General features: G+C 42.3%; 1 protein-coding gene across 2 annotated transcripts in view; it reads left to right on the forward strand.

The window, feature by feature from the left end:
• The first annotated feature begins 3,835 nt into the window (after window positions 1-3,835).
• Window positions 3,836-12,935, forward strand: part of LOC122985967 (cGMP-inhibited 3',5'-cyclic phosphodiesterase A-like) — a 79,082-nt gene continuing 69,982 nt past the window's right edge. For both annotated transcript variants that reach the window (XM_044357012.1, XM_044357014.1), the window contains exon 1: window positions 3,836-5,436. In XM_044357012.1, the coding sequence (XP_044212947.1) occupies window positions 4,510-5,436 (927 nt within the window). In that variant the 5' untranslated portion in view covers window positions 3,836-4,509. The remainder of the gene's footprint in view (window positions 5,437-12,935) is intronic.

Genomic DNA, 12,935 nt, shown 5'->3' on the forward strand with positions numbered 1-12,935 from the left:
ACTCTCCTGAATATATATGCAATAAAATGTGTGGCTCCTTTCCCACTCAAACCTTGGAATTGCATTATTCATCTGAGGCAGTGTTTCAACTTTCTCTCTTTCTCTGCCCGCAGCGCTCCCACCCACACCAGTGAATTAAGTACCCGTCTTCTAATTCAATTCCAATATTCTTCCCCATCCTTCTCCAAAAAATGAGCTCTGCTAGTGTGCACATGTTGTGTCTGAATGTGCATGGTGGAGACACATACAACCCTTTTACCTGAGTATGCCAGAGTCTCGAGGCAGATTGTGATTATATGATAGATGGAGGAGTGACTCCGTCTAAAAGGAAATGTATATTCCTGTGTTAGACAGATATGCAGCCAGTTTGACCTTTTATTAACGAAGTACCAGCAATATCTCCTGAATTTTTCTACAAATTAATTTTTCATTGTAAGTCAGCAAAATATATTTTCTGTTAAACAGAGTGTGAGTGTGAGTGAGTTATGCTACGCTCTGGACCTGCCAAAAGAATTTAATTTGCATGGGTTTTGATAGAAACTTAAATTGTGCCCACGGGTTGAAATGTAACTTCAGAGGAAATATGCAGGTTGTATCACTTTTTCTGCCATTTATATGAGCAACAACTAAGATATTAGATATCAAAACCAAAACAGCTATTGGCAGTCGCAGTACAAACTTTATTGGCATCAGCTTTCAAAAATTCATCTGCTGAACCTGTTTGTGTTTGCGTTAGTTTGCATTTGCACGTACCATAAATAGATACCTGTTTTGTTGTGATATATTATTACCACTCTGTTAAAGTCATGTCTAGAGAGTCAGCAGTGTTATTTATCAACAAACACAGAGGGAAGGTGGCAGACAGAGCATGTCCTTGTCTACAGTTGACTGCAGTGACTTGCAACCAGTGCTTTGCATATTTTTGTATATTTTTTTATTAAACTGAAGGAGAATTATAGTATCAATAGTATTGCTTTGTCTCTTCGTATTTGGCCCAAACATTTGATGTCAGTATATGTAAGATTTATAAACTTGTATCAAGACATCTAAATCCTATAGCTCTCTTGTGCCTGTGAATCATTTGATTCTTCATGACTCAAATCGGAATATTGATGGGAGCAGTTTTGCAGATGTTGAAATCATTGACCCAGACTCATACATAATGCAGTCGGCTCTCGCTGTAGGTTCCTGCTCTGTTTTTGCTCTGATCGTGTAATACAAGATAGCGTGGACTAATTGCAGTTTGGTTAACGACGTCAGGTGAGATGCATGTTTCTAAAGAGAAAGGAAGCTTGTTGATTCCTCGGGTGATCAGCATGTAAGGCCTCTGTTCTGCAGGCGCTTGTGCAACTGTGTGAACATGCAAATGGGCAGATAAATGACTGTGCCAAGAAGAGTGTGCACATGCATATCTGTGTGTATGATGGTGGTGGCATTTGTGTGTGTGCGTGTGTGTGTGTGTGTGTAGAAGGGTGTCCACAGCACCTCAGTGGAAACTTGGCCTTGAGCCGACCGTTGCCAATGAGGGCTGGTAAACACGCAGGATGGATCTCACTCTCTGCACACAAGTGCCAAACACAATGTAAACTTGTTTCCATCACTTCATTCAGCTGCTCGTTCTTCTTTTTTCTTCCGTTCCTCAGTCTTTAAACTCTAAGAGGTACTGTATTTCATGTGTTAAGTATAAGAATAATGTTTATCATGTATGGATAATCTACCATTTGATGACTCTATCTGCCTGTTTGTGTCTCACTTTCAATTCCTGCCAGAGTGTGATCAAACAGACAGCTGTTCGTGATTATAGTCAATATCATTGAAAGCTATTTGCATCCAGATTTGCCTGAGGTGTAAATCAAGTGTAAGGTATGTCATCAGTTCATTTTCATACTGGATACGGGCAGAGCATAGGGGCTGCAGGGTGAAGTGGTTCAATGGTAAACAACTCTGTAGGAAACAGGCCCTCGGATCTTCACACTTCCTGAGTATACATCAGATCTGTCAGCTGCAGCCCCAGAGGCCATTGTAGGTCTGAGCGAGGTCACATCAGACGACTGCCCCCCATGCAACATCCAAACCAGATGTCTGATGAATTGCTCCTCATAAAAGATTCCTCTTTTACAATGGACCGTGGCATTGCCAAATAGGGTAAGACGGTTACATGTGCATTCCCCAGTCGTTAAAATTCTTACGGGTAATTCAAAAAGGCCTCTGGACATGTTTGTAGAGACAACCGAAAGGAAATTTCGCAATGATCCCTGTTTTCTGGCTAACTTCATCTCCTTTCTCTTTTGTCTTGCTCTTATCTTCAGTTTGTGAAGAGGTAATGTTTCTGTTTCTGTCATCATGAAATAAACCAGTCAGATGAAGTAGTATTGTTTCAACTCCCCCCTCCCAAAAAAATGTCAAAAAACAGGCTCTGATAAGCTGAAAAAACAGATGTTGTCGCAAAAATCTGCTCACACTTGGAGCCGGCAGCTGTCCTGTGTGATACACTGCATTGAAAGGGCTGTCTGGCACTCAGTGAATATGTGCTAAGAGGTGATGGACAGGACCTGGCCTTCTCCTGCTCCTATCGCTCCCTGTTAGCGCTTCTTCTCCTCTCCTGCTCCCCGCTAATCACAACTGACAAGTGATACACAGGACTGTCTGCACCGATGGATAGAAAAAGTCGTGCCGAACTGTCTCGGTTTGGGAGAATGAGCACAGGTATAGAGAGGACTGAGGGTGAAAAAGCCAAAGATTTGAGGAACATCAGCTTCACAGGCATGAGTCCTGCTAAATACGCTGCTTCTCCGTTTTGACGGCTACAGTATTTTCCATAAATTAATGAAGAGCGTGGAGCTGCAGAAACAAGAGCATGGCATGACAGAGTGTTGTCTGTTAAAAAGCTCTGTTTTCATTTAGATGCTGCTGTTAGAGGACCAGATGTTGAAAAGCTTCAGGGTTAACTGTACAGTATAAAAGTGTGTGTGTGTGTGTGAGAGAGAGAGAGAGAGAGAGAGGGAGAGAGAAAAGGAAACAGAAAGTCTGACTTAACATTATGTATGTCAGCTTCTTTGTATGTGCATCAGCAAACGTGAGTGAAATTACATGTGCCTGCTTAGCATTTGCATATGGTGCATATATCCACCTTACAGTATGTGAGAGGGTGTGATCCCATGAGAGCATTACATGGACATCTGAGGGGAACACACGTGTGCCTCCTGAACTGTGAACACATGTACCTATGCACATGGAAGATTTGCGTGCTGAAACATTGATGGAAAGCGTCCACTGTGACGCAAACATCATCAGTGACACTTAAAGTGAAATGAATATTTCAATGACCTGGTGGAGTAGGGACATTTGGAGTCAAGCTGGAGGGCAACCACAAGACTATTCTGGGAATTTAACTGCAAAACAGAGCTTCCATTCCTCACGTCAGCATCCTCACACTTCTCCTCAATTAAAAATGAATTTATGTCAAGGCAGTTTAAAGCCCTCAGTTTGGCTCGGTAACCTTGCAAAAATATTACACCAAAACCACAAATCAAAATGCACTCTCTGAGATCTAATATGGCCTGAAATGTTTGTTTCTCAAAACACTATCCCATTCAGAGAGGAGGCCACTAAAATAGGTCAGCCCCTGAAACAGGTTTTTCTGCAGTTTAAATAAAAAAAAAAAAAAAAAACATAAAATAAATAAATAAATATATCTTTTTTACAAGAAAAGAAGTTCCTTTTTCAAGAAAAAATCTAAACATAAGTCAGATCTTGTGAGGACAACGCCTGCTGGGCTGGCTGAGGAAGGATTTAGGGGTTTCACTGCTGCTGCAGTATCTTGCTCCCAGTGTTGAGTCGGAAATCGGGGGTGTGAATAAGCTGAGACTCAGGGCTGGTTAGAGAGCTGGTGACAAACACTCCGGATTTGCCCCTGAAAACGCCGAGCTCCAACCTGACGGACACTCACTCAATCAGCTTAAATTCCTGAGCAGTGTTTATCCTGGAAAGTAACGGGAGTCTCTACCATTTCAAGAGAGACCGGGAAGTGGCTAAACAATGAACACAGAGAGCGCCTTTTATCGCTGAATGTTCTCAGAACGGGACTGATGTTATGCAAAGACTGCTGCTGCTGCTGCACGGACCGGGCCGTGGAGCCACAAAGCAAAGAGGATGACAGCAGAAGTCAAAGAGACGGCGCGCCACAAAGGAGGGCAAAGCAGGACGCGTGTGTGCAGAGAAGCAGTGCCCTAGATATGTATAACATCTGAATTACGTTGTCATTCAGGCTCCTTTCATGCTGTTTGGGCAGCAGTTCCTTCACTCGCACCTGGGAAAACAAAGAGAATGCGCCCAGTGGCAGCACATCTCCATGCGTAAATGGAGACGCATCTGTGCGTATTCGCTGTACTTTTTCACTATGCGTACAGTAAATTATGTTTGTTTTGTCACTAACTCCTGTCCTGTCCCATGACCACACTGGTATAGATGCATTATAGACTTCCTCATACTTCATATCTGCCATGAGTGATGGCGATGCCTGCAGAATCTGACAGTACCAGTGCGCAGAGCAGCACTCATGAAAAAAGCTTCAGCGCACCGGATCGCAATGGTTATGTGAAAACATGTGTCATCCCACTGTGCCGTGACCGAGACTACGAGTCGTGTGTGAGGCTAATGTTCACAAAAATATGGAGTTCCCAGAGACTCCGGAGTGCAGTGTGTGTGGGGTCGCTTTCGGTTTTTCTCGCTCTGTTGATCAAATGTGCAGACTGGAAAGCTGAAGCAAGCAGCAGCAGCAGCAGCAGTGCTGACAACAGACTCTCGCATTCACCGTCTCCCCTTCACTTCGTTTCAGGCTGCGCGTCGGAGCTGTTGCAAACTTGCTGGAATGTGGTTTCGCCATTGTTCACCCTTGTATGTGCCTTCTTTTGGGTCGGTGTGTACTTAATCCGCTGTGGGGTACTAATCCAGACCGCCCTCTCCCTCCTAACCTTGTGCCACCTGGGCGAGGCGGCGGCGTGGTCTCTCCTGGACGGGACAGATGAGCAGCTGTTTTCATTCACTACAGCGGCCGTGGTCGTGCTCATCTGCGTGGCCACCGGCGCACTAATGGTAGCACGGCTGAATCAGGGCATATCTGTGATCGTTTTCATCAGCATAGTCAGGACTATATCACTCTTTTCGCTGCACAAAGTACGGGCAACTTGGAGACCGTACGTAGCGTATCTCGTTGGAGTGCTGGGCATCCTGCTGGCGAGGTATGCTGACAAGCTCCTTCCCAGCCAAGGGAGACACACGGAGGGCTGCACCCCCGTGATTGGAGCCAGGGAAGAGATCCCTGTATTTAAAAGGCGCAGGAGGTCCAGTTCTGCGATAGCCACAGACATGGCACACAGTCAGTCCAACAGTAAGTCACATCGCCGGACCTCTCTGCCATGCATCCAGAGGGACCAGGTAAGACGTTTCTGTCCCATTCAAGTTCTCTATTTGTTGTTTTTCTCTTCCGCTGTCGAGTTTAGTGTTTGAGGCGAAGGGATGACAGGATGGAGCAGTTCAGTGGCAATAAAATATGGAGTGCTGGCCTCTTTTGACTGTGGTTAGAATTTTCAGGTATATTTTATTATTATTGTGGCTGATATTAATATTGAATGTTATAGAATTACAAAAGTCAAGTATGTCATATTTTTAGTATAACACCCTCACAACAACAATAACAATGACAACCATTTATCATTATTATTATTATTATTATTATTATTATTATTATTATTATTATTATTATTATTATAGATTATTATTATTATTATTATTATTATTCATAATAAGGATGATAATAATAATACTGAATTTACATATTATGATAGTGTTTTACATTGCAGATATTACAGTTTGCTTGGATGTTCTTCATCTTCTGATCTTTGATCAGTTCTTATTATTGCTCTGATCAATTTTTGGACTGATATCTCATCATATTATAAAGAGAAGAGACACTTGCAGCCATTGGCAGGCAAACAGGTCATAGTAATTCACAACCTTTTTTTTTTTTTTTTACTTATAATGTCTTGTAATGCCTCATTACAAATATATTTTTTTGGAATAAAAATGATACATCATCTTCTACTAAAATGATCAATACAATCCAGATTCTCCATATTTTGAATATAAATGTTGCACCCTTTGGATCGAGGTGATGCATTTAATTCATGTACACTTGTATTGTTTCAAGTGTAGCTCTCCTCTGTCATTTGAAAATAAAGTACCAAATTTGGTATCTTGTCGCTGAAGGGGTACTGTTTTGGAAGCAGTGCTTTCAAGTGCTGATGAGAAAGGGAAGCTGAGGATACGATGTCAATGATTCATTTCATCCCTAATTATTTATGTCAAACATTTTCCTAAGATCATCTCTGAGGCACTGCCACAAAACTGACAAATGTATTTTTATCTTTCTGTCCTGGACTTTAAGGCCACTTGCCCTTCACCACCTAGTGGGGCTTTCTGTCCTTAAACCTCAGGAATGTAGCAGCTTTCAAACCTCCTCTGCTACTGATACACATGCATACCTGTGCAGACTCATATCAGCTCCTCAGCCCTCCTTATGGAAAATCAATGAGCATGCTGAGCATGTGAATGGGAAACAGATTTTTGGAGTGGTCAAAGCTCTCGTTGTGACCTGTGAGTGCGGTTAGGTTGGGAGATGAGAGGGTGCACTGTCAGCTCGGCCACTTGAAAGGTGCCCTCAGCTCTCAGGGCTAGTTAGCGTTGTAGTGTGCTTGTTTGTTTTTCTTTGTGGTCACACACACACACACACACAAATACATATAGATGCACACATACACATACACAAATCGGATCTGAAAGGACTTTTAGACATTTTACAGATTGTACACTTTATTCTGATTTACGTTTGATGTCTCAGCTGAAGCTTATTCAAGTGCCAGTCATTATTAATTTGATATGCAGCAGTTGCCCTGCTGTGGTAATGGAGTGGGGATCTATCTTTGTTTTAGATTGAGTGGTGAACTGGAAAATGGCTGGCTATATAATTTACATTTGATATTTACTATATGGCTATAAGCAAGCATGTGCAGGCTGATTATATTAGGATCTGCTGTGTTTTAACTAGCAGTGCGACAAATTATTGAGAGAACACCTGAACAATTTACTTTTATATTTATTAACATAGACAATATATAAATAAATTATGCATTTAGTGTACTGTACAATAAATACTTTTATTATTTCATTAAAAAAATAAAGTTGGAATTACAATGCATATTCTCTACTCATGCATTAATGCCAGAATAATTTAAATTGGTGAAAGGTTTTTCAAGGAAATGAAAATCTATTTTTTCCCACTTCATCCAAAGGTGTTCTCCTTACTGTGAGACTTACCGAGCTGTGATGAATTAACTTTCTTTCACTTGAAGCAATATTTTAAAGACGTTAACCGTGTGCAAAACAAAAGAGGACGGATACCATTATGTTTGGATTCGGACCCCATGACTGTAAGGGATTCAAGATGGAGTTACTTAGAGAACAATAAAAATAGTCCTAAAATCAAGACATTAGTCGTAAACAGCTTTCATTGATGCAACTATGGCAATGAACCCGTTTTGGTCTGCTTTAAAATTTTATTCTTGTAGTGATGTCCTAATAAAAGCTGAGCAGGATAAAACTGCTTGATGAACAAAGTAGGCAATATCATGCAAAGATGCAAACATTTACAACATCCCTGACTCTCCTCTGCTCTGTCACCTCGGCCATGCTGGAGCCCTCTGCTGAGAGATGATCTCTATTACATGTTTTTGTTAGGAGATATAGACAGCAGTGCTCATGCTGTCTTCATAGTATTTTGAAATGAAGTTAACAATACACTAGATTTTCTGTAACAAAACCTGAGTGATCCACCATTCCCTCTGGTGCTAAGCAGTTGACCAGTTGTGGCCTGTCTGTAATTGAGACACACATGGTGTACATATGCTGTCTTAACTGTGTCTTGTCTGTGTGGTCTGTAATGTGTAAACAAGCCCATGCTGACCCGCACTAGTCATCACCTTGCTCACACAGGGATCTGGCCTCCCTAAGGGGGGTCAGACGCATGTTTGGGGGCTACAATGCAGCCGCCACATGGTGACGGGAAGAGGAGAGATGCCAGACAGCTAACTGACTCTGCCTGGAAGAACAAAATATAGGCTAACTGCACAGCAGCGACGTGGTCATAACTTCCCAGGTAGAGCCTCTCAGTTAGATGACTTAAAGAGGCTGAAAGAGGTTTTAACAGTTCTGCCCTTTTGCTGTGTTCAATAGAGTTATGATGTTTTAAAAAGTAGTAAGAGAGCCATGACAAGGAGTAGATCTGCACTTTAATGACCTGATGATGTTTGCATTAGTGCTATGTGACTGAAGTGTTTGAAGAATAGTGTGGAGTTGGATGACACTTAACACTGTTTTTCTCAGGAAGCTTCTCCCACAGACCTCGGAGTCTTATATAAAAGCCCTTCAGATTGATAGTCACTGTGTAAAAACAGTTTATTCAGAAAATAAATAGAGCAAAGAGGAATCCCTCTGTCTCTTCGTCCTCACAAGCCTTAAAGCTGCCATGTTGCCCTCCGCCGCTCTGCCAAATCCATGCTCCGAGGCTATGCTTCAATCTGCACAACTGTAGATTTAATAAACAGCCATTTTCCCTCCTTTTGATTACAAATTGGCTGCCAGCATCTATCAGCTCACTAAGTAGGTGCATTTCACAACGCTAGGGTCATCCTTCCCATCACGGGCGTAATAAAAGAAAGTCATTATCAGCTGATCTGATAGCGGTTAGCGGGGGCCTCTGCGGGATAGTTCTTCTTCTTGGGTTAATACAAAATGACAGGCCAGTCTTCTGTGTTTCAGCTGGGGATATTGAACTGGAGGAAGAGGTGTGGACTTGTGGTGTGGATCGCTTTTCACAGCGTGTAAGGAAATTTGAGCCCAAGGTTCCCCTGCTGCAGACATCAGCGCTGTCATAGAACTTTCTCTCCTTGCAGGCAGAGGAAAGCAGTCTAGTACATCAAATGTTTGAGCAGAAGCTGATTAAGCGGGGGGGGGGGGGGAGACATTAGCAAGGTGCCTCTGATTTTTAGACGATCATCTTTATGAGGCATTGAAAGCCACTCCTTTTTCTGTCAGTAACTCCCCCCCCCCCACCTCCCCTTCTTACTGCGCTCTGCTCTCTGTCCTTCCACTGACAGCAACGCAAATATTATCCCAACCAGAAGAGGAAATTCTTTCTTAACTTGGATGATAAAGATATTCTTGAAATCTATGATAATGACTTCCTGTGGAATGGGATCCAAACACAATTACTGTTGCTGTTGTAAATGTTTCCTGTTACTCTATTTTTGCTGCACCGTCCATAATTGAATTGTGTTTTGGATGGGGGAGGTTGTTGATAGCCTGTAGGGCAGTGATTTACCACTGGGCCACTGCACACTCTCATCCCAAACAGCTTGTTTGTATTCTAAACACATAGCCTCGTGGGATATGATGTTTTATGTTTTTTTGTTTCACTTTTTTTTTCTTTTTGACTGGACTGGCCTCTGTGTTAGAAACGGTCTCATTGAAAGCCTCTCTCTGCATTTGGAAAGGAAGCTGATATCAGCATGGGGTTGTGTGTCTTGTGATTGGGCAATCCACTTCACACTTTCAATCCCCATTCAGTCCCAGTGTATTAGCTGCGCTGTGCGTGTGTGAGGAGGCAAGGGGTGGAGGAATTGGGGTAGGAATGAAAGTAGGTCATTCGAGGTTTTGTTTAGTAGCCAGGCAAAACAGCAGGCTTACTCCTACCCCCCTGAATGGTGGAAGAGTCTTGCATTTGACCGATGCAGAGTAGCAACTTTTAGCGTGCTTGTGCTTCAGATTTGTATGTGTTACCTCTGCCATGTTGGCTACCCAGCGTGAAGCCACATTACACAGGGCTTTGGTCTGCGGCCATGTAAACAAGGGCTACTTGCCCACATTTCTTTGTCTCACCAAACAGACAGGTTCTGGACAAAGTGCTGCAATGGCCAGCTCCCAGCTGTTTAAAGGATAATACAGGTTTATTACAACTTGGATCCTGTTTTTATAGTTTTGGCCATCATTTCGATCAGTTGTGATAACACTGTACTCACTAGAGAAATTGCTAAGATCTGGAAACATGCTGACATTTGTACAACAAAGTCTGCTGCAGCAAGAAACAAAGCAGACAGACAATGAGACAGGTTATAAACAACAGTTTAGCCAAATTGTCTGAACCACTTTATGTGAAGGTAAAAAGTTAAGTGAGCATGGCTGAAATCTAGATAATAATCCCTAATTGCACAATGAAACTACAGGAAGTGTGCTGGGTCAAAATTGAACCAAAAGGTTGATCTATAAACTGTGATGGACGTTTTCAAAGGACAGTTTGATCATTTCTCATCTTCTAAAAGTTGGCTTACTTGGGGGGTTTGTTTAAAAAAAAAAGTCTGACATTTTAGGAAATTAAGTTATTTATTTCTAACAGAGAGTCAGATGAGAAGATTGATAGCACTCTCATGTACTGGTAAATATGAAGCTAGAGCCAGCTTAGCATAAAGACTGGAAACAGGAGGAAACAGCTAGCCTGGCTGTGTCCAAAAGGTTAAGAAAATCTTCCACAATATAACACACCATAGCTTGTTAAATAATGAGATATACCTTTGGACAGAGCCTGACTGGCTGTTTCCTCCTGCTGCAAGACCCAGGTTGTAGTAAACCGGAATTGTCCTTTAAACTCAACATTACATGGCTCTCCCATCTGTGTCCAATTCTTTCATTACCTTCATTTAGAGTAGCTCATATCCTGAATCTTACCCTGTGTCTCTGATCACCTAAGCCAACTAAACCAGAGGTCCAAGACTAAGTTGACCCTTCTTCCCTCTCTTCCCAACCCCTGGCACGACCACGATCTGGCTCCCTACTGATTACCATGGAAATTATGGAAGGATGTCTGTGTGAGTATGTGTGTGCATGTAAGCGAGTGTGTGTGTGTGCGTGCGTGTGTGTGTGTGTGTGTGTGTGTTTGTGTGTGTGTATATGTGTGTTGCCAGCAGCTTGATGGCTGCCAGCTGCTGCAGGCTGAGAGGTTGAATCCGCTCGGAGAAACACGGAGGGCCTCAAACCACAGACACAACCCAACGCAGCTGGAACTGCTAGACAGGCACAGGCCTCCAGTCCTGACACACAGCACACATATTAACACCTCAGGATCCTAATCATTGCCTCGTATTCCAATAGAATAGCCGAATTTTAAGAGAATTATGGATTTTTGCGTGTGTGTGTTGAGCGGTAGATTACATGCTGTACTTTCTTCTGCTGTCTGTTCTAGACTAAAGCAATTATGTCACTCAAGTTTTCTGTGTTACCATAAGAGACCGACTATTTCAGTGATGGAGGTGAACAGAATGTTCCTGGCACAAACGTGTGTATTCGTGCAGTACGTGGGTGTGTGTGCGTGTGCATGAGTGTGTGAGGCAAAAAGACAGGGAGAGTGTATTTGTGTGTTTGTGAAGAACCGGGTGCACTTGCCCTTATAGGTGTATGCGTGAAAAGGGTTGAGTATTGTTTGAATTTTTTTCTGATATGATACTTGATATCTTAGTACCATTACCTAATGTTGATAATTCACTTTGAGAAATATAAACATGTTTTCTACAGAACCTTTTTTTCATATAAGGAAAAGAAGCCAAACTTCTCAAACCTTAGCTGTTTTCAGAAGACAAGCAGCCGCATAGGCAGCGCCAGAGATTTGTTTCTTAGCGGGGCAAGTTGTGGGCTTAATCATTCATTGGAGGAACTATGGAATTTGTAATAAATACATGAATATACAAAGATAAGCGCAGATGTGTGTCAATGATTAATATCATGTGCCGTCTAGTTCTGACTAATACTACTACTAGTAAACCCCTTCACTACTGTAGATTTTTTTTTTTAAGTTTAAAAAACACTGACAACATTCAAATACTCTGAGACAATTGTTGGATAGGACCCAAGTCAACTTTGAAAAATTCAGACAACTGAAATTGAAAAACAGGCAGAATTACTACAGAAACCACATCTCACAACTCTGCAAACAAGCAACACAAACAGGGACTGCAGGAAATGACTACAAAAAGTTGCATCTTTAGACACAAAATATTCCAGCCAGGAGTATTATACTTCTACCAGCTCCAAATGACAGTTGTGCTGCTTGTGAAATGGTTGCAGGGGTTTCATTTTCAAGGCTGGGCACTGGGGTACTTCCTATGGCTGCCAGTCGACTAACAGCTAACTAACAGCACTGCCAGGAGTTAGCAGCACCAGAGGAGCTACTGTAGCCTGTCACAGGTGGTCTCCTCCTGCTGTTCTAACTATTTGTCTTAATGCCTGCATCAGCTTTCTCATTTTCCTCTTGACGAGGCTACTAAGCAAACTGGATAACAGTATACTTAAATAAATACATCCCAAACTCACCCAGGTGATCCCAGTGCATAGAAGTTTACGATTGCAGTTGGGAGCCCTAATGGACCAGACCAACTAGTGAATGGGAGAAACATTCGTAGAATGGAGGAGTTTGTGTGTTAAATGTCTGGTAATTTCTTGGCTGGGCTATTGCCTATCTCGAGGTAAAGGTAGGATTTATTGTCATTCTCTCCATGTACAATACTCAGTGTACAGGGGAACAAAATTGCGTTCCTTCAGTACAACAGTGTACACAAAAAATCAGGAAGTGTCTGATCTGATCAAAACATTCAATGCCAACTTTCAGCACTTGTGGGCACTACCAAAAATGATTGAGGTTCGATTCCCAGCTCTATGCGTAAAGCAAGTATTCGTGTGTGCAACGCTGAAGAAATGTTTTAGCCCCTTAAAGGACAGACAGGTTAATAGGTGCCAGTATACATCCGGTATGGCAGCACATCACTTTGGGGAAC

Source organism: Thunnus albacares, chromosome 7, assembly GCF_914725855.1.
Source record: "Thunnus albacares chromosome 7, fThuAlb1.1, whole genome shotgun sequence".
In the NCBI taxonomy this organism is placed as follows: domain Eukaryota; kingdom Metazoa; phylum Chordata; class Actinopteri; order Scombriformes; family Scombridae; genus Thunnus; species Thunnus albacares.